At 41.1% G+C, this 20,988-nt stretch overlaps 1 protein-coding gene across 5 annotated transcripts in view; it reads right to left on the reverse strand.

Annotated features, from left to right (window-relative positions):
* Positions 1 to 20,988, reverse strand: part of HTT (huntingtin) — a 213,582-nt gene that overhangs the window by 119,231 nt on the left and 73,363 nt on the right. For 3 of the 5 annotated variants that reach the window (XM_075066616.1, XM_075066617.1, XM_075066620.1), the window contains 8 exons: positions 14,550 to 14,670; positions 14,183 to 14,328; positions 10,274 to 10,425; positions 9,144 to 9,346; positions 5,580 to 5,706; positions 4,280 to 4,407; positions 2,265 to 2,375; positions 1,351 to 1,428 (listed from right to left, as the gene is read on the reverse strand). In XM_075066616.1, the coding sequence (XP_074922717.1) occupies positions 1,351 to 1,428; positions 2,265 to 2,375; positions 4,280 to 4,407; positions 5,580 to 5,706; positions 9,144 to 9,346; positions 10,274 to 10,425; positions 14,183 to 14,328; positions 14,550 to 14,670 (1,066 nt within the window). The remainder of the gene's footprint in view (positions 1 to 1,350; positions 1,429 to 2,264; positions 2,376 to 4,279; positions 4,408 to 5,579; positions 5,707 to 9,143; positions 9,347 to 10,273; positions 10,426 to 14,182; positions 14,329 to 14,549; positions 14,671 to 20,988) is intronic. The other 2 variants (XM_075066618.1, XM_075066619.1) reach the window with 1 other exon arrangement.

The raw sequence follows: 20,988 nt of genomic DNA on the forward strand, positions 1-20,988 counted from the left end.
TACTGTACCTTACCCTGGCTGGATTAAAAGCTACCAACACAAAATACTCAACTACGCGAGTCTACTCCAAATGTCTATATGTAATCAGTCTGGTATCCCATCCTATGAAAAGTGGATTTTGTTTCTACATTTTTAAAATACCTTTTAATAAGCCTTTACTTAAATATGAATGGAATCTTATGGCTTGTTGTTTACCTTGAATAAGATGATTCTTTATTTGCTGTTGGAACTAAGCCAACCATGAAAGCATATATAAGTTTTTCACCAGTAGTCATCTTTCAAATCCTATCACTGGTTCCTATATAGCCCAGGTCATCCACGACCAAAATCATAACTAGAGTTTTCCTTCTGGTAGCCTTTACAAAGAAATGTTACAGGGAGTTTGTATATTTGACTTGTGCCTACCTACTAGGCCATGCTAGGACATCATAGACATCACTACTGAACCCATGCAGAGTGGGTATAGTTGGAAGTCTTTGCATTTAGTAGGGTACTCTAAAAATGTACTAATTTTGTATCTGAGTATTTGATTAACTTAACTATTTTACTGTAAGTTTACTTCTGTTTTTTTTAAAAATTAGAGCTTAAAATAGGTGCTAGATAAACCTCAACAACACACTGCCAGAAACTCATTATGCTGAGGGATAAAAGAACCCATAAAATTAAGAATTATACCAAAATAATATTGCGTGATTCTATTGCACCTTTAATTCAAGAATCAAATAATTTATGAACCTCAATGAATTAAGCCTCACAACCTCATTGTAAGCAGAGGATCATCATCTTATAGATGAGGAAACTGAAGGAGAGAGAAGTTAAGAACCTGATTTCCAGAAGTTCCATGCACTCACTTTCAACTGAAGTCAATGGGAGGCTCAGCAGGTTGGGAGGGGGAGAGGAGGAGAGACAGGTATACGAGGTATCCCAAAGGCCACACAAGGAATCCACGGGAAAGTCAAGAATAGTACCCAGATCTCTCAACTCCCTAACAGTCCTTTAAACTGTGCTTCCTTCCCTTTCTTAAATGCACTCTGTAACCAGACAACTGGAATAATTTGTCTCCTGCCACCTAATAATAAAGCTTCTTTAATAAGTGTTACTGTGTCAAGAGAAATTATTCAGATGGCACAAAGGGTTCCAGAACAAATCACACAAGTGATTTAAAGTGACCTAAAAGGTTATCTATTCCATCCTCCCTGGCCACTACAAGGTTGTTTCTTAGACGAAGCTCCCGTACACTCCCTTCCTTCAGAATGAGAATAGTTGTTCGTGTTCAAATTGCTGCGGCAGAGGGGACTCTCACTGCCAACGCTACCCCCCACCAAATGCAAACAAAAGTTACTTCCTTACCTGCTGTACACAAACTGTTGCCATCATTGGTTCTCTGTTGAAACAGGATTTCAAATACCCCAAAATCTCTTCAACGCACTAGACACAAATTTAACAGTCATTTAATCAACATTTCTTCATGAAGTAAAAAAGAAGCTATTATTGTATATTCTCAAAAAAAAAAATGCAAAACTGCAGGCTTTAAAACCAGAAATATGGACCATAAAGAAACCCAGGAAGTTACAATTTTAATCTTTGACATAACTTAAAAAGTTTGTATGAAAGACAACCGGTTAAATTAAGAACTGAAAATATCAAACTCAGGAAAAAGAACAAAACCCGATTATTTTCTTAATTTAATATAAATTTAGTGTAATTATGTGACTATAATAAGAGTATGACTCAAAAGATCTCTAACTTTCTTGGGAAATGAAGCACTGTATCTTAAATTATGCAAAATTATTCAGCTTTTTAGTAGTTGACTTTACACAGTAAACCTACTGATGATGTTTTAATTAGTTAAGTGTGGATATTTCTCCACAAATGGAAAATGAAAGAATTACCAAATTGTGACTGTGGTGAGGTGCAAATCACACAACTCATCACAGACAACTGCCCTACTCATACTTACAGTGGTTGCACAAGGTGGGGATCCACCTAGCTACATCAGAAGGATTAGAATGGCTTTCAAATCTTAAAATTCAATTATTCCAGCCCACTGCTTTTCAAATGCCATATGAAAAAAGAAGATATGAGACCCATGATTTAAAGTTCACTTACTATGCAACCCAATATTTTGTCATTGTCTCCAAGATATGTCAGCCTTTCCAAGCACTAATACTGGAAGGATGAACTAAAATTTTGTTAAATACTTGCTTCCCTATGAACGTTATAAATATGGCTAATTTCACACTATATTAAATAAAGCAACACACCTTTCCAATGTCTTGAAGAGTTGCTAGTTCCAAAATTTGAGAGAGGACATCCAGAGCAGATCGCAGGAAACCTCCAAATTTTTCGATGTTGTTCTGAAGATCCAATGTAACCTTGTCAAAATAGTTAGAAGAGTAAATGTTTTAACCCAGCAAAGTTACTAGACAGTCAGATGGAAAATAGAGAAAGAAAAAATGGGTGTTGGGATTCAATAGACCTTCTACTCTAAGTCCTCATCAGAGGCCCGACTGTTGTTGAAAGAGCTGTAGTTTGAGTTGACTATAATGTCCCTTTGCGGACTGGGTTGCAGACTTGGTTTTCTGTCCTGATGTAATTCCCATGGTACCTATATGATGTAGAGGGTCATGGGGGTAGATACCAAGGACTAGCTCTCAGAGCTCTATGTCTTGGGTAATAAAAATGAGCCCTCAACCCGCTCTCTAAAGTGTACCTAGACCTCAGGGAATGCACTGCTGACACCTCCCTGCTATTATTTGAGCCAGAAGAGGAGGAGTATTCCTCTTGCAAAAAGAGAAGTCCCAGATATAATGAAGGAAACACATTCATGCCTTGTATATACAACCAGTTAGTAAGCAGTAAGTTTCATGATTAACCTACAGTGCTGCAGTGTGCTGCACAGTAACTGTGTGTGGACCCTGCTGCTGCACACTAGAAGTTACCTGCTGTGTCAAACTTATTATGGAAAGTCAAAGCACACTCAGGAATTTTTAGGGCACAGTAAAATGCTCTGTATGGACAGTTAGTGAGCGGCACACTGGATCACTGCAGATTTGCACCCCAGCTTCCTGCTCACTAACTCGCTGTAGACACAAGCCCTCAAATCACGTCCCAGATGGTACTGCTAATGCGCTCAGAACTGGTAATGGTACTTTCATCACAAATAGCGTTGAGTCCAGTATCACAGGAATCCTTTACACCAAGTAGGGTTTCAGTACTGAGGGTGCCAGTGCTGGAGGCAAGCAAATGGAGGGCATCAGAATCATAGTCGTCGTTACTGGTCATATTGGTACCAAGGTGTTAGTACTGGGCAATTTCCAGTGTACCAAAGAGGTCAGTCCTTGAACACAGTGTCCGGTGACTTAGTGAGTGCCAGAGAGACCCTTTTGGGGCATTGAACTACCCTTCTCAAAGGCCATTCTGGATTTCTGGCTTCTTGGAGTAGGACCTGGTGAAGGAGACCTAGATCTCTTTCCCTTAGAGGCTCTGTACTCTTTTCTTCCCCTAACCCCAGAGGTTTTACCAGTCGAGGAGGATGAATTTTTAGAAGTGCCCATTTAAGATCTGTGAGCACAGGAGCCAGCGGAAGCACTGAGGATGATTGCTCGGGATTTTCAGCACTAGCCACTGCAGGATCTGAAGAAGGATGCCTCAACAGCTATTTAGAAACTATTTCAGGTGGGATTCTTGCCTTTTGAATTCTCTGAAAACGATTTACAATAGCACATAGTATGTGCCTCTTATCAAGGCACAGTAAGCACCATGTGTGCCCATCATTAAGGGGAAACTACCACCTCACATGCAAAGCAACTTTTAAAGCCTAGAAATTTGTGTTCAATCGTAAATGACTGGACCAGGTACTGGGAAAAGTCCTACAGGCAAAGGAAAAAGTTTTGTTTCCTCAAATGAGGAAAAGAAACACTATCAAAAATGACTAACCTAATCCAATGACTAACTGCTAAGTGCCCATCTATTTACAGCACAATGGAAAGGTCACACCGTGAGCGAAAAAAGTGTAGACACTGCAAATTCCAACTCCTAGCCACGGGCACTGACAAGGAATTGAGGGATGGTTGGGGTTAGCCCACCCTTTATATGCCTTCGGGCTGGAGGGACAAAGACACTGAGCATGCAGGTATGGCCACAAAGGATACCGCTGGCCAAAAGAATATGAATTTCAGTGCATAGGGCAAAATGAAACTTGCAACATGGGGTAGTGTAGTGTAACACTAGCAGAAAAGAATTCTCTTGTATTTCACCTAAAGGACATGCTATGTACCTTATAGTTAGCATGGGTAGCTTTCAAGACATCATATAACTTGAGATACGATGGAAGATGATAAAAACTGCCCAGTGACGATGATTTGCTTGTTGGAGCAGACCCTGACGTATCGGTTTGCCTAGTAGCTTATTAAAAGAGAAAAATAATCCTGAAGAAATCAATTAGCACATTAACTATATTCCCTAGTGTTCAACATTTAATTTAACCACTTTGAAGTAAACTGTAAAATGAGTCAACACATATATTTGAAAGATTAGAGTAAGAACTGTCTTTAAGCTCCTAGAATGATGCAGAGGACCTGCATTTACAGTATTATAAAACAATAAAATCTATGTGAATCAGCTACAAAATAAGACAATTAATCCATACAGAACTCATTACTAAAATTCCCAAGAACTATTTTAAAGCAGAATTAACTTTCTCCTCTTACTCCTGCCCATTTCTGCACTAGCTACAGAAAAACCTGCAAGCTCTTATATTTTCAGTATTTAGATTTTTGCTTTCCAGGATCACCCACTCTGTGCTCTGAATAGGAGCAGAGCTTCCATTTGCAAAGCATATGTACAGACTATTTTTGTTTTTAGTCAAAAGTTCATGGGATTTGAAATCATGATTGTAACAGCAAGAGACACAAATCCATATGGCTACCAAAGAGTTCATGGGATCTTTACGAAAAAGAATTGCCACTCAAGATTTAATACTGAAAATACTTTCGAGTTTCAGAGTAGCAGCCGTGTCAGTCTGTATCTGCAAAAAGAACAGGCGTACTTGTGGCACCTTAAAGACTAACAAATTTATTTGAACATAAACTTTCATTGGCTACAGCCCATTTCATCGGATGCACAGACTGGAACATACAGCAAAAACATATTTAAATACAGAGAACATGAAAAGGTGGAAGTAGCCATACCAACTGTAAGACTGGCTTCTAACAGTTGGTATGGCTACTTCCACCTGTAAGACTGGCTTCTAACAGTTGGTATGGCTACTTCCACCTTTTCATGTTCTCTGTACGTATAAATATCTTCTTGCTGTATATTCCAGTTTGTGCATCCGATGAAGTGGGCGGTAGCCCACAAAAGCTTATGATCAAATAAATGTGTTAGTCTCTAAGGTGCCACAAGTACTCCTGTTCTTTTTGAAAATAATTTTACCTTCTTCTGACTGTATGCAACCCTCTTCAGAATTAATACTGGAACTTCACAGTAAAGTGAATTATACAAATCAGTTTTTCTTCCCAATACACCACATGTACACACACACACACACACACACACACACTCTCCCCCCCCCTTACCTGGATTAGTTTCACTACCCTTTTTAGGGCTCATTGGTACAGATGTTTGTTCCACAGGTTCTCTCTCTTTCCCTTTCCGACGGATTGGACTCAGAGAAGGTGGGTTTGAGAGAGAAGGCAATGTTGCCTAAAATAACAATGTTTGAAACAGTGTGACAACTTAAATATCAGCATTTTTTCCTTCATCTAAACATAGAGTACATTTACAGGGTTACACACATTTAATTACACCTGCCTTTTTCAACAATGGTTGCATCTAATCTTATTCATTTGGCGGTGTGACGCTGTATGATCAAAATATGACTATGTAGATGATTGTTGCTATCACTGTTACTTAATGGCAACAAATCTTATACAAAGTACCGTACATACTCGTTCATAAGCCCAATATTTTTGGTAAAAAAATGACGCATCAAAGAGCAGGGGTCGGCTTATAAACGGGTCTACACCAAAATTTGATGATTTTAAACTCTATGGCAGGGGTCTGCAACCTGCAGCAAGTGAGCTGATTTAAGGTGGCATGCTGCTGCCAGCCCGGGGTCCCTGCCACCAGCCCCTCTCAGCCCACTGCCAGCCTGGATAGATGGAACCTGGGGCTGGCAGGGGGCTGAGTGGGGCCGGCGGTCGAGACCCGGGCTGGCAGGGGCCAGCAGCCGGAACCCCAGACCGACAGCGGGCTGAGCCACTCAGCCTGCTGCCAGTCTGGGGTTCCGACCGTTGGCCCCTGTAATGTAAAATCTATTACTAGCACGTGAAATCTTAAATTACCATGAATAAATGAATACTTGGCACACCCCTTCTGAAAGATTGCCACTGCCTGGGGACAGCAAACCGTGGCCACAGGGAGCTGAGGGGCTCCAGGCCTGCAGATGCGCCAAGTAAACAAAACGTTTCAGCCCTGACGGGCCGGGAGCCAAAGTTTTCCAACCCCTGAAATATAGGGTCGGCTTATGAAAGGGTCATACAGTTTTTGCTATTTTTACCTATCCATTTTGGGGGGTCGGCTTATAAACTAACAGGCTAATGAACGAGTACATATGGTATGTCATGTAAGGCAAAAATGGAAAAGTTACAGTCTACCAAATACAATTATCCTGTTTGCATGCATGTATCATCTTCATATTTAAAGTTACTAATATTAACTATATACCTGTATTTCAAATGTGTTTGCTTCTGGATTAACACCCATCAGGTAGTTTACATCCAATCTAGTCAGCACACTGAATGGATCGCTCAAGTTAATGGCACATCAACGAACACAAATGGTCATAAAAGTTTATTCCCATCCGATTGGCTTGTCTGAGGACCTTTTAGCCAGAATAGGGATAAAGGCTACTTCTATGACTCATCAAATCATGCAAGGGTATGTGATTAGCTCATATGACCCTGGACTCTATCTTGTGCCTGTACTTTTCCACAAATTAAGACTGAGAGGATGTATAAAAAACCCTAGAAGCATCTCCATTTTGCCTCTTTCCTGCTCTGATCTCTGGACTATGAACTTACACTAACAGAAGCATTATAATCAATGGACTGGAGATCTTCCAATCTTTTGGAAGCTACCAGAGACTTTATAAACCAGCAGTTTATTCCATCACTGCTTCAAACCTGATACAAAAATTTTGCAATGGTTGTATGTATTTGATTCCTTTGACCACTTTAACTCTCTGATCCTTTTCGCTTATAAATAAATCTTTAGATTTACCATGGTTACTGGGTAAGACCCAAGTTATAAATTTAACCTCGCTATGTGGCTGATCTCTTGGGATTAAAAGAACCCTTAGTTTGATTAAACTGGCTTTAAATAACCACGCTTTATATAGTCTAGTGTCTGGGTGGTGAAATAAGTGCTGGAATGCCTAAGGACACTGCATTTCTGATTTCTTGTGAATTGATGTGGTGAGATAGAAGTTTGCTTTTGTTACTGGCTTGGTATATATCTTACAGAAGAGTAATCACCAGTTTGGGGTGGGTCTGCCCTATTTAAGAACATAAGAATGGCCGTACTGGGTCAGACCAAAGGTCCATCTAGCCCAGTATCCTGTCTACCAACAGTGGCCAATGCCAGGTTGCTTCCCCAAATGCAGAAATGACCAGGTACTTCAGTATTTTTAAAACTAAATGCAAAACTTGTTTCTTTGCCTTCACATTCTCAGTCAGTTCTTCCAATAAGCAAATAAAAAATAATATTAAAAAAGTGTGAACTAATCCAACTATTTCTTATGCAGGAAGAAAGAAGATTGTTATGTCTATATTCTTGGGAGGTGTTAAAATGTTATGGTCATTGATAAATGAGACAGAAGGGATAATATTAATAAACCCTCCCGAGAGCTGCAAAACAGCAACAACTCAGGATACATCCACCCTACACTAGAGATCTGGTGGCAGCATGGGATGGCACGGGATGGCAGCTGGGCACTTATTCGTATTGCTAACCCTCACTGAGGCCCACGCTGCCATGTCTTCACTGCTATTTTTAGCTGTGCTAGCTAGATTCATGCTAGTGCAGGTATGCTAGCCCATGCTGCAAATGGACATCTGATCACAGTGCAAACAAACTCTCAGTGACTGAAGTAGACCAACACATCCTTAACCCTATGAAACAAAAGCTAGAGCTGACGGGTTATTTGCTGCAAGGAAAATAATTTGAGAGACAGAAAGATAGTTTCAATCTTTTAACAAGATACTGAGCACAATGGAGTTCAACAAAAAACTGTAAATCAGAAGACAACTGTTAGTGCCTCTTTAACATCACTAGTTTTCCTCATCTATCTACATATACTGTGATGGGGCAAGGCCAGATGGCTACAGTAAAGTACTGAGAAACAGGTATGTTAGCCCCAGGCTAAACAAATCCCTATGTATCATATCGTACCAAATGGCATTGCTCAGTATCAGCACCTGAGCAATCTAAAAGCTTTCTAGAGCAGTAGAGAAGCTACTAATTAGAACACTGCAGCCAATCAGGCAGAGCTATCAGGGCACCTGGGTTTAAAGGAGCTTCACGTCCAGTCAGGCGGAGAGCGACAGAGGACGAAGGAGTGCTGTGTGAGGAGCGGGAGCAAGAAGCTAGGTGAAGAGAACTGTACTCTCTGGAGGATTGAGACAAGCATTAATCAGACCAGGACGAAGGTCCTTGTGAGGAATAAGAAGGTGTTTGGTAGGAGGCCGATGGGGAAATAGCCAGGAGTTGTACCTGTCATGCATCTTTACAGTGAGCACATAGACAGCGTGGATCCAGGGCCTTGGGTGGAACCGGAGTAGAAGGTGGGCCTGGGTTCCCCCCAAACCTCCCAACTCCTAATCAGACACAGGAGGAGCTGACCCAGACTGTGGGTTCCACAAGAGGGGAAGATCACTGAGGTGAACAAATCCGCCAATAAGCACAGGACCCACCAAAGTAAAGGAGGAACTTTGTCACAATACATGTGCACACACACACCCCGAACACCCCACCAAAATAAAATTTGGCTGTCTAAATCGTCTCCAACAAAGTGCATAACTCAACAACAGCTCTTTATATCATAAGCATTTTAGAGTCATAAAGCGTAATAAAAATCATACCTTTATTGCTGGGCCAGGAGTAACATCATCCACCACATGAGCACAAATATTAATGGTCTTCAGCAAATGAGAAAAGAGTTGTTCTACCAAAGCAACAAGAGTTCGGTCAGCCAAAGCTGGCCATGGCTCCTCTTGTTTAGCAGCACCTGGATTCATATCTTCTTCAGTAGTCCAGGGGTTTTTCAAAGATTTGGGGGCACTTGCTGAAATAACAAGCCCATTGCTTAAGAAAACTGTTACAGTTATTAAAACATGAAAGGCCTTGGTTTAGGTTTTGGCTAAAGTCATGTGTTGGCTAGTGACTTACTGGCCTGATGTCAAGAGACATGATTGTGCCTTGTGTTAACAGTGACTCCTTTACCCAATTAAAATCCAGCAGGACCAACTCCAAAAGGGATCTAACAGACCCTAATAGACTTCAAAGAGAAACTGCAGAGCTAAAATTCATTGCAAACTTAACACCATTAATTTGGGCTTGAATAGGACTGGGAGTGGCTGGCTCACTACAAAAGCAATTTTCCCTCTCTTGGTATTGACACCTTCTCATCAATTATTGGGAGTGGACCACATCCACTCTGACTGAACTGGTCATGTTAACACAGGCTCTCCACTTGTAAAGTAACTCCCTTCTCTTCATGTGCCAGTATATTTATGCCTGTGTCTGTAATTTTCACTCCAGTCTTTTGAAGAAGTGAGTTTCTTACCCATGAAACCTTATGCCCAAATAAATCTGTAAGTCTTTAAGGGGCCACTGGACTCCTTGTTGTTTTTGTGGATATAGACTAACATGGCTACCTCTCCGATACTTAATATCCTAACCATAATATCAGGTGATACATAGGGAAAACCAGTTGTACAAACATTATTAAAATTTGAGAAGGCCCACAGATCTAGATAACTGCCATGCACGAGCATCAGATGCCCAGCCCAACAAGGAGAAATCATTAGACTTGAAAGATAATCCAAAAGCCCATGGGTATGACTCTTTTTTCTCCTGCCCTGCATTTCTTCAGCTCTGAAACTTGCAAGTATTTTATTGCTTAGAGTGAAATGGAGATAGGGCATTCTGACTACATAATGGAGATTATGACACTAAGCACACACTATACAGCCCAACAATTTTTGTCTACCTGCAAGCAAGTTTCCAGCCAAAATCAAAGCGTCTTGATGTGCCGAAAGATCCAGTGGGAACCAGGCCGTTGAAAGAAGGGACAAAACCATTCCAGCCATTCCAATGGTACAGCTCTTCCAAGATTCCTCCGAAGGACTCAGCTGGGAAGCACTGAAAGTTTAATTATGAAATCGTCACATGTCTTCCTAGGTAACTTTTCAGTTTTATGGAAACTAAAAACAGTGTGGTACATGGTTTTAACATTATATTTCTTACTAATTTGAAACTATTAATCTATCTGTATGGCTGAACTACCTTTAGTATCTGGCATTAAGTACACACAAAAAGTTTCAGCAAAGATTAACATGGAAGCTGTTGTGCATCCAATGAAGAACTAGAGTGTTTTACTACTGCAGTGATCATCACAGGTACTTAGGGAACCTACTGGTGGACAACAATTAAACAATAATTTGCTAATTTGCATATTTCAATATTAAGGCATGACGTAACACAAAACAATGGTTTGTTATAATGAACTAGCAAATTAAAATGCTCGCATATACATCATGTATGTTTGGATGCTCTGTTAAAAGGTATTTAGAAATAGGCACATACCAAGAATAGCAAAGGAAAAGGATGTGGATTTAAAAGTTTCAAAAGTTAAGCTCAAACACAACACAGAAATGGTTTCTCTTAATTTTAGACTTATTGAGGAACACCAGTTAACATTAGGGGGTAGCCAGGTGTCCAGTTTTCGACTAGAAAAGTTTTTTGACCAGGCCATTAAAAGTCTGGTTGGCGTGGGGCTGGCAGGTTCCCTACCAGACTCTGCGCAGCTCCCAGGAAGTGCCAACACAGCTCCTAGGCAGAGGGACGACTAGGGGGCCTCTGTGTGCTGCCCCCACCCTGAGCGTCGGCTGCGCAGCTCCCATTGGTCAGGAACCGTGGCCAATGGGAGCTGCGGGGGAGGCTCCTGCAGTGCGCAGAGCCGCCTGGCCGCGCCTCTGCCTAAGAGTGGAGACATGCCACCGCTTTCCGGGAGCCGACTGATGTAAGAGCCACCCAGAGCCCGCTCCACCCACCCCCAACACACCCCAATCCCCTACCCAGCTGAAGCCTCTTCCCACACCCAGGCCCCCTCCCAGAGCCTGCACCCTTCCTACACCCCAACACCCTGCTCCAACCCAGAGCCCCCTCCTGCACCTGAAACCCGTCATCCCTGGTCCCAACCTGAAGCCCTCACCCCCTCCCACATCTCAATCCCCTGCCTGGAGCCCTCTCCGACCATCAATGCACACGACATGCTACCATGAGTTTCTACTCCACAGAATTTACAACCTAAATTAATACAAGAACAAGAGGAAACCACCAATTGGAGGGCTTGGGAAAAGAGAAAGCCAGAAGACCAACAATATGACCATGCACTCATGTAGGAGTACTGCATGCATTTTGAGGGTGGATTCTATTTGAACCGGTTATTTGTACATTTTATAAACACAAGTTGGCAAGCCACCCTGAAGGGAGTGGAGCAGAAATTTAGAGAAAAGAGTGGAGGTATAGTGGACAGGTAATTTCAAATTTATGGACAGAATGAAAAAAACAACAGAGATAGGAACGGGAGGGAGCAAGCAGACAAAAAGTATGGGCAGAATAAAGAAAACACAGAGAGACTAAAGGAAGACAAAGCTGAGAGGAATATGAGGGGCTAAACAACGGAGGGCCTGGAAAATGAGAATAAGCAGCTTCATTTTGGACCTACATATGGGACTTTTAACAAGACTGAGCCCCATGAAGAGCCACTGATTTTGTGTTGACTCACAGAAGGGCATGAGTTATTTATTAAATCATCAATCCCACTTTCTACAGTACTGTACTTTTTCTTTGTGATCTCCCAACACAGGGATTGATTTAAATCATGATTTTATTCACCTAGTGGAAAGCCTGAATTTAAATTATCAATTTTAATCAGCATTTCCATTTGTACTTCAGTTATTTTCTAAAGAAAGGTGCATTCTTGTTGGTTGATACAACCATTCAAACATGTTGATTTCCAACTAAATAAAGCCTTTGCACTAGATTTGGTATATCTTTTTTCTACCTAGCAAGATATACCATAACTATATACATTTATTGAAACAATTATATGGTTTAATATTTTCAAATTCTTATTAGCTGTATATTTTTAGTATTCTAGAAAATGGTGAACGATATATTGCATATTTACTAGATAATTAATGTCTGGCTCATTTGTGTCAAGCTGCATTAGGATGGTAACTAATTTAATTAGACATAAAACAACATACATTTATTTTTATTAAACAAAGCAACTTTAAATGCTTTGGGTACATAAACTTCTCTTAAATGTGTTTCACATTTATAACTAAACTGTAACAAGTTTATGCCTTAACATATTTTGTATTAAATTCAGATTTCATTTTAAAACAGGTTTATTTTTAAAAAGAAAAAAAATATAACAAACAAAATTTAAAAAAACAATCTTTTTATTTTTCAAAAAAAGAGAGAGAGAGAGATTTGTATCCATCCTTCCTGCCGGTCAAGTATTGATCAGGTCTGAATCTATTTCACCCATAAAATGAGAAGTTTAAAGCCCAAAAAGATAGGGCTTTCAGCACACAGATGTCGCACATGGTATACTGAATGCTTGGACAGCTAATTGCAAAAGTATTGCAAAATTGAGCCTGGTATAGAAAGACAGGGCAAGATGATGAATAAAAAAGATATAATCTCTTTAAAGACAGTGTACTTCACAACACAACTTCAGGCAACCCTAAGCAGCAAGATTTTGTAATTTTACCACAAGTAAAGAAATTAAGGCTCAGATTCCCCTTGCGATTCAGTCACCAGAAAGGGAGAAAAACCGCTGAAGTTGAAAACATGAAAAAGCATGTGAGAGACTAATTCTGTGTATGTGGAAATAGGGAGAGAAACCAGCACCCAAGCAAACGTATGAACTTAAAGGATATAAGGGAGGAGGGGCACCAAACACTAGCAAAAGCGGCACAGTCAGCATGGGAAGGGCAGACAGATGATAGCAGTAGTTTATTACTGTATACTTGGTTAACTGAAAATAGTAGCTGCAGCAGAAACACACACACACAAATAAACAAGACTTGGAACAACAAGGTTTGACCAAAAAAAAAAAGAAAAATATCCCACAAATCACGCAGATGCACAGCCACACAACAACACGTAAAATCAGCTACAACATTTACACCTATGCAGTATCTGATTTTAGTGGACATGCAGCAATACACACACTGGTATCCAAAGACAGGATCAAACCCCAATATTAGCAAGGCTACAGTTACTTTAAGTAACAGATCTCTTTGGAAGACAGACAGTATCTTAGGGCTTTCAAAATCACTTTAGCCACATAAGTGGAAGTACGCACTTCAAGTAGTGCTTTCCATTTCTCACAGACTTTCCAATAAAAGCAACTGGGAAGCATCTGCCAGTCCCCTTTATACAAACAGCTATACACTACTTTCCATTGCCAAACACCTATAACACAGACATAAGGAATAGGTCACGTGAAAAATTCAGACTTCCCAAAAAAAAAAATAAAAAAAAAAATATAAGGCTGATTTTTTTTTCTCTACATGTTTTTATTTAACACTCCAGGGTTTAGAACATTTCTTCAGAAGCTGAAAAAATACTTCCCCTCCCTCTCTGCCACCACAATGTTCTGTCCATTTCCATTAGAAAAAAATCAGTATTTGTTTGTCAAACAGTTACAACCAATACCTCAGAATTTGGACTGTATTATTTAAGACTGCGGAAAGTGCTGTTATTTGGTTCAATGCCAGCCTGTTATAAGCCTAATATGTTTAAACCTGTCTGTATGAAATCTTTAAACAACTGCTAAGTGAGGCTTAACAGCAAATAATTAGAGCAGGGCTTCTGATACCTGAATGAGTGTCCTCTGTTTTTGTAAACATGAATTCTAGAAGCTTGTATACTGGATGAAGAAACATACCCACAGTGCCATCCTACAGTCCATGTGCAAACTGGAAACGTTGTGGAGAGAAGACACAAAGCTTCACAGCAGCCAAACTGAAAAAATTAAGCAAGATGGTACAATGTTAACAGTATAGGGAGTAGGAGCAAAATACATTGTAGTCCCATCACTAACATTTCTTCATTACCTGCTATATGACACTTGGGGCACATGCATACAGCAAGAAAAGTACTGAATTTATTTTTAATATATATATTTTATATATATGATAAAAATTATTAAAATTCTGTTATTTATAGATTATAAAAATACTCACTGTAAGCGCTCTTGTAGTTGATGTTGTTAATGCCTGGGAAACGGCTGAGATAACCCTAGAAAGGTTGTTTTCCATAGTGACATCCGTTGGACTTTGCACCATGTTGTAACCCCTGTATGTTCTGAATCAAACATAATTAACTAACTAAAACATGAGTATATAAAAGTCAAAGGATATCTTGTTAAAAATAGTTAAAATTAAATGTGAATGATTGTTGAGGAGATAAATTTCACAAAATGCCCACCAGATATTAACAAATAAGATGTAACAATGAAATGCAACACAATCATAATCACATTCTAAATCTGAATTAACTTTATCTTTGTAGAATTACATTTTAAACTGCAAGCTCTAATGGTGTTACTGCTGAATCAACTAAAGCAGTTTTATTTTATTTTTTAATTCCTCATCTCATTGCACTGCCAGTGCATAGCAACAGACTGATTTTCCAATACCTAACTAAGCTCTTTATAAGTTATCACTCTTCTAACATTGGCTCTTAGTTTCTGCTTAAACATATCTAACGGTTTCAGATCACAAAATAGTGAAATTGCTTCCCTGTAGTATTAAACGAAAAGGCTATTAAAAGCTTTGCAGTCTGTATTTTGTACTATTTCTTAATTTGTTTTAGTTTTATTGTTTCTGTAGCACTGTGAGCACATGACATTTTACAAATAAGATAATCAAGCCCCTGCCCCAAAGAGCTTACAATCTACGGCCTGAATCCTGCAACTTAATTCACGTAGCAGGCCTTATAACTATATGGCTCAGCCTGTCTCCAGACTCAAGAGAAACTGGAAAGGTGTATTATTAAGAATATAGTTGACAGTAAGGGAGAGTGATGGGACACATGCTATCAAATTAAAAATTAAAAACCTTAAATAGAATAATTCACTTCTAAGTCATTCTGATCCTCATATTTTATAAAGGGAGAGTTTGGGATTCTAATGAAATACTTTAATACTGAATCATGTAATGAAGACTGTTTCTCCCATCCCTGGAAATGTACAAAATGGATTTACATTTTTACACCAGTATGTGTTCTAAAGTATATGTAAGACGATAAAAATGACTATGTAAAATACAGCACCTTACGTGAAAGACAGTGTGAACCCAGACATGTCAAGTAAGATCTGTTTCCTACTTCATCAACAAATGTTTAGTTGATTGATTTTTGAATGCTCATAGCTATGAGAGCACAAATTGGATTTCTTTCTGCCTAGCTGACATCTTACTTATGGCCTATATTCCAACTCCAGAATATTTATTGCTGGTAGTGATGTCAGAGGCAGAATTTCCAGACTGATTTGCTGATCTAGGCATTAAGAATATGGAAAGAAACAGTTACTTAACTTTCTGTAACTGTTGTTCTTCAAGATGTGTTGCATATGTCCATTTCACTGCAGGTGTGTGTACGCCTCGTGCACAGATGTCAAGAGATTTATTTTTTTTTCCCTCTCTCAGCAGTACCCATCACAGTGACTTGAACACCCACTGCCACCATGCATCACTCTGCAGTGGTCTAAGAGGGGGAGCCACCCCCATCTCTCTCAGTTCCTTTGGGTCATTATGACTCCAATACAGAAGCGAAGGTGGGCAGGTTGTGGACTTGACATGAGCAACATCTCAAAGAACAACAGGTACGCAAAGGTAGGTAACTGTTTCTTCTTCTTCGAGTGATTCTACATCAGAATTCCACTATAGATGACTCACAAGAAAACGGCAGAGGCAGCGGATTCTGAAAAATGATTGCAGGACCACCCATCTAAAACTGGCATAATCTCTGGACTGACAGACGATGGTGTAAATGATAGAGGAAACCGGATTGCCCTTAACCCTAAGATTTTTCCCCACTCTGTGAAGAAGGAAGGTTGAGCAAGCAGACATACTACTCTTAACTCCCTTACATTTATGCGAGTTTCTAGGTCTTGAGGTGACCCAATGTGAGCTCCCCAACCTAAAGATGATGTGTCCCTTACTAGAGTGAGTACTGATAGTGTGAGAAGGAAGGGAAAGCCTATGCACACTTTTAGAGGATCTATCCACCAGTCCAGAGACAACAAGACTAGCTCTGGCACTCATACCACTTGTCCAAATGGTGACAACTCGGGGTATGTACTTATGTTAGCCATTCTTGCAGCTTCCTGAACTGCAGTCTGACATGTTGCACTACATAAGTACATGCTTCCATGTAACCCAGCAGCCTGAGACACTTCAGTGCTGTTGTGAGTAGACAAGCTTTCATTTGAAATACTAGGTTTCAAATGGTTTCAAATTTGTTTTGTGGTAGAAAAGCTCTGGTCTCTGTAGAGATGAGGACTGTTCCAGTGAATTCTGTTGTCTATACAGGTTTCAATATTGATTTTTCTTGATTCACTAGGAGCCCCAGAGCACTGAATATGGATAAAGGGGTGGATATACTGGACACGACCAGGTATGGGGAAGACAGATACCTAATTTTCAAAGATAATTTGCTACCACCACCAAGCAATTTGTGAATATCCAACAAGCAGCTGCCAGGCTAAAGGGATGCACTGTGAACTGACAGTGTCAACTATTCACCACGAACCTCAGAAACTTTTGATGGTTGGGACCAGTGTTGCCAACTCCATATAGAATGAAGTCACCAGACAAAACCTCAAAAGTCACAAGATGTAGCTGTTTAAGCACTCAAAAGGAGTCTGAAGTGTCACTAAACAAAATTTCCAGAGAATTATATATATTTGTATGCACCCAGGTGAGTACAGTTACAAAATCATTCACAAGCAGCTCAATAATGTTAATAAAATTCATTCCATGCTCTTCTTACTATGTTCTTTTGCACACTAAGTCTATGTCATTACATCTCAACTGAGCATGTCCTTGGAAGGAATCGCATTCCAGGGCTTCTTGGATCACCATAATCTGCAGGCGAGGAAAAGAAGTTTGCAGAAGCTAGTAAGATACTTAGCTAAAGCCAGGGGCACTTTGGAGAGAGCAGCACATTAGCCAGGGTTTCTTTTTGCCCAAATGTGTTCTTTCTTGACGCTCTGTAGTAGGTAGCATGCCCTGTGGTGCAGGGAAAGATGGCTAATGAAGAAGTGGGCAGGTAGGGAAGGGAGGTTAGTTGACGAGGAGAGCTGCATGATAAAAGGTAGGGTGGGATGAGGCAGGGCCGTGCCTCCAGGGATGAAGCCCTAACTACAAGATCAAAGGTGGAGCTAGCTTGATTTCAGCCCCCTTTTACTCCTTCCCCAAGCTTGGCCTGGGTTAGCTGCTCAACAGTTTTCAGAAATCAAACCCTGGAAGCTGGGGGATTGTGAAGGGGTCCAGCTAGCTGATTTTTTATTTTATCTACTTTCTTGGCTCCCTGCAGCACTGAGCTCAGGTCAGGTAAATACCTTCTTCCCCTGGCTCTGGCTCTCCCTTCCATTAACCTGTTGGCTTCAATCCAGGTTGGCAAAAAGGGAGGCTTGACTAAAATTATCCAACACTAGCCATACTGGGCTGCAGTGTACAAGCTGAGCTTGGCACTCCTTGTCCCTGTGTCCTGGTCCCAGAGAAGGGACCTAGGGTAATCACGTCAAGTTTTACTTTCTTCAGGAATTTGTTCAACTCTCTTAGATCTAATATGGGCCTGAGACCTCCTTTTGTCTTGGGGATCAAGTAACAAGAACAGAAGCCTTTTCTCCTGAGGTCCAAGAGTACTTCCTCCCTCGCCCTTATCTGGAGAAGAGATTGAACCTCCTGCTGAGGGGCAGTCTTATGAGAGTGGCTCGAGAAGAGAGACGGGGGAAGGTTTGAAGTACATTAGATGGCATATACCTGTTCCACTGTGCTTAAGACCCTCTGTTCTGATGTTGTGTGGGCCTAGGCACTTAGGAATCAGGACAAAAAATTGGTAGACAGAAGTGAGGAGATATACAGTCCTCAACAACCCCGTCAAAATGTCTGCCTATAAGAGGTAGCTGGATGGGATGAGCTCACTGACACTGAAGAGGAGTGCACCTTTTCTAGCTCCTTCCCTTTTTCCTAGGCAGATCTTGGGGACACCAAAGCTATAGTGTCAAAACAGTTGTTGATGAAAATGCTTTTTCTTTTAGTCATTGGAATGTTTATTCCAAGGGATTTAAATTGTTGTCCTGGAATCTTAAAGACTTTGAAGAACAGGGTAAGGCCTTCAAACAAACGGTCCTGTATAGTCTGCTGTACTTCTGTGGGTAATCCAGAGGACTGTAACCATGACCACCTTCTCCTGGCACTGCCCAATCTTCACTATCCAGACTGTCCTGGAGGGCAGTCTTAGCAACTAGTTAACCCTTCTCCTCCATCACTGAGAACTCTTGCTTGAAACCATCTAGTAATTTGTCCTTGAATTTAGCAATGTTCTACCAGTGTATGTAATTTTATCGACTCAGAAGTGCCTGTTGGTTTGCAATTCCAAGATGCAAGCCCCAGGAGGAATAACGTTTATGACCAAATGAGTCTAATCTTTTTGAATTTTTGCTCTTAGCTGTGGAGGCTTGGTAGCCCTGCCTTTCCCACTCATTAGCAGCTTCTACAACAAAAGAACCCAGAGAGGCTGACAGAAAAAACATTTATACCCTTCAGAGGGGACAGAATACCTCCAGTTAGCTCGTTTCACTGTAAGAGCCAATGAAGAGGGTGTCTGCCACAGAGTCTTGACCAGCTCCATGACTGCTTCATTGACTGGCAGATCAACCTTAGAAAGGGTGGCAGATACTAGAATGTCCACCAACTTGTGAGAATTCTTCAGTGCCAAGAACTGAAAACCACTTGTTTCAGTAGGTCCTGTGGCCTTCGGAGGAGATCAGTCTCCCACTGTATCAACTGCTTCATATGGTGACAAGACAAGGATGCAGCCAGCATGTGAGGTGGTGGCAACTCCATAATCTGTGGTGGAGAAGCTACCCAAAAAACGCTGGTTGGTTAGGACCAATCAGAATACTAGACACAGAGAGATGCTCTTGGGGCCCAGTACTCATTTCAACATCAGATATTGGGGAACAATGTTTCTGGTGCCATCATGTCTGATGCACTCCCCACGATTGACGAGATGGTTGAGATGAGGTCCTCACTGGAAGAGGGATACCCCAGGGAGCCCAGAATGGCTACTGGTATGGACCGAGGACCCAACCTTATCCAGGCCATTGCCCCTTTGGGTTGCTGCATTGTTCATGGCCATGACAATCTTGAAGGGATGTAAGTATACTGTGTCTCAGCTGGGGTAAAGAAGGTTGCACTTCTGAGTCTGAGTAGTCAGAAGCTTCGCATAATGGAGACGTTGATGCTGACTCTACCAGAAAGAGGTAACCTGAACCTGGGGATGGTGATACCAAAGGAAGAAAGTGAGGCTTCCCTCTTGATAAAACTGGTTTGAGAAGAGGACTAGATAGTGGCAGTGGGGGGTTCTTGATGTGGTGAGGGTTGTACCGTGGGTGCAGGAAGCAGTTGGATGGTTTCCAATGCTGATGAAAACCACACTGAGAGACTGCATATGCCTCTGGGGTAGATGGGAACAGCATCGACTGTTGGCTCCTCAAATGCTTCTTAGGGGACAGCCTCAACGGACCTGGCACATGCCCCGAGGCATCAAACCTCTCTTAATAGGAAAGGTTCCTGGGGCAGCTCTCTCTACTACATGCTTACTAGAGTCCTTGCCTCCATCTCATCTCAACACCAATGTGGAAGAACAAGATACTGAACCCGAGAAAGGTCTGGGTCTCTTCTTCAGTACCAAGGATCAGGACCATGGAGCTTAAGATGCATGTGATTGAGCACTGTGCACCAGTGGTGAAGCATCTGGGGCACTCTCCCCATGCAATGTCTCAGCTGGAAAATCAAAGTACTGCTTCCATAAGCAAGCATTTACGTCTCACTGCTCTATCCTTACAGTGTAGGTTGAAGCCTTTGCAGATGTGACACACTAACGTGTGCCTCACCCAAACACTTCAGACAGGTCAGCTGAGGATCACTGACAGGCATGGGTTTTGAGCATGTCCCACAGGACTTGAACCCTTGGGAGCGAGGCATCATTCCAGTACTGAGCCCAGTACTGAGAGAAAAGAAATGATCCCAAAGGACACAAAAAACAGAAACCTAACAGTAATTAACTTGAGAAACTAATAATAATTAACCACTATTTACGAAGAGTTAGAAATGCAAATGAATAAACAAGCCTGAGATCGCTCTGACAACCATCACTGGCAGTAGGTGGGAAGGTGAGAGGGGAATCGGGGACAACCCCGCTCTCATATACCAGCACACAGGTGCTTGTGGCAGCAGAGGGCACTCAAGCCACGTTGACAGATATATTTTGCACATTTTGCACCTCATTATATGAGGTTACATCTTTCATCACTGAAATTGAATGTTGGGGGAAATAATAAAAGCATAGAATTAAAATAATTATCACTGAAAGTTTAAACAGAAGAAAGAA

The sequence above is a fragment of the Chelonoidis abingdonii genome, chromosome 5 (assembly GCF_003597395.2).
Source record: "Chelonoidis abingdonii isolate Lonesome George chromosome 5, CheloAbing_2.0, whole genome shotgun sequence".
NCBI classification, from domain to species: Eukaryota; Metazoa; Chordata; order Testudines; family Testudinidae; genus Chelonoidis; species Chelonoidis abingdonii.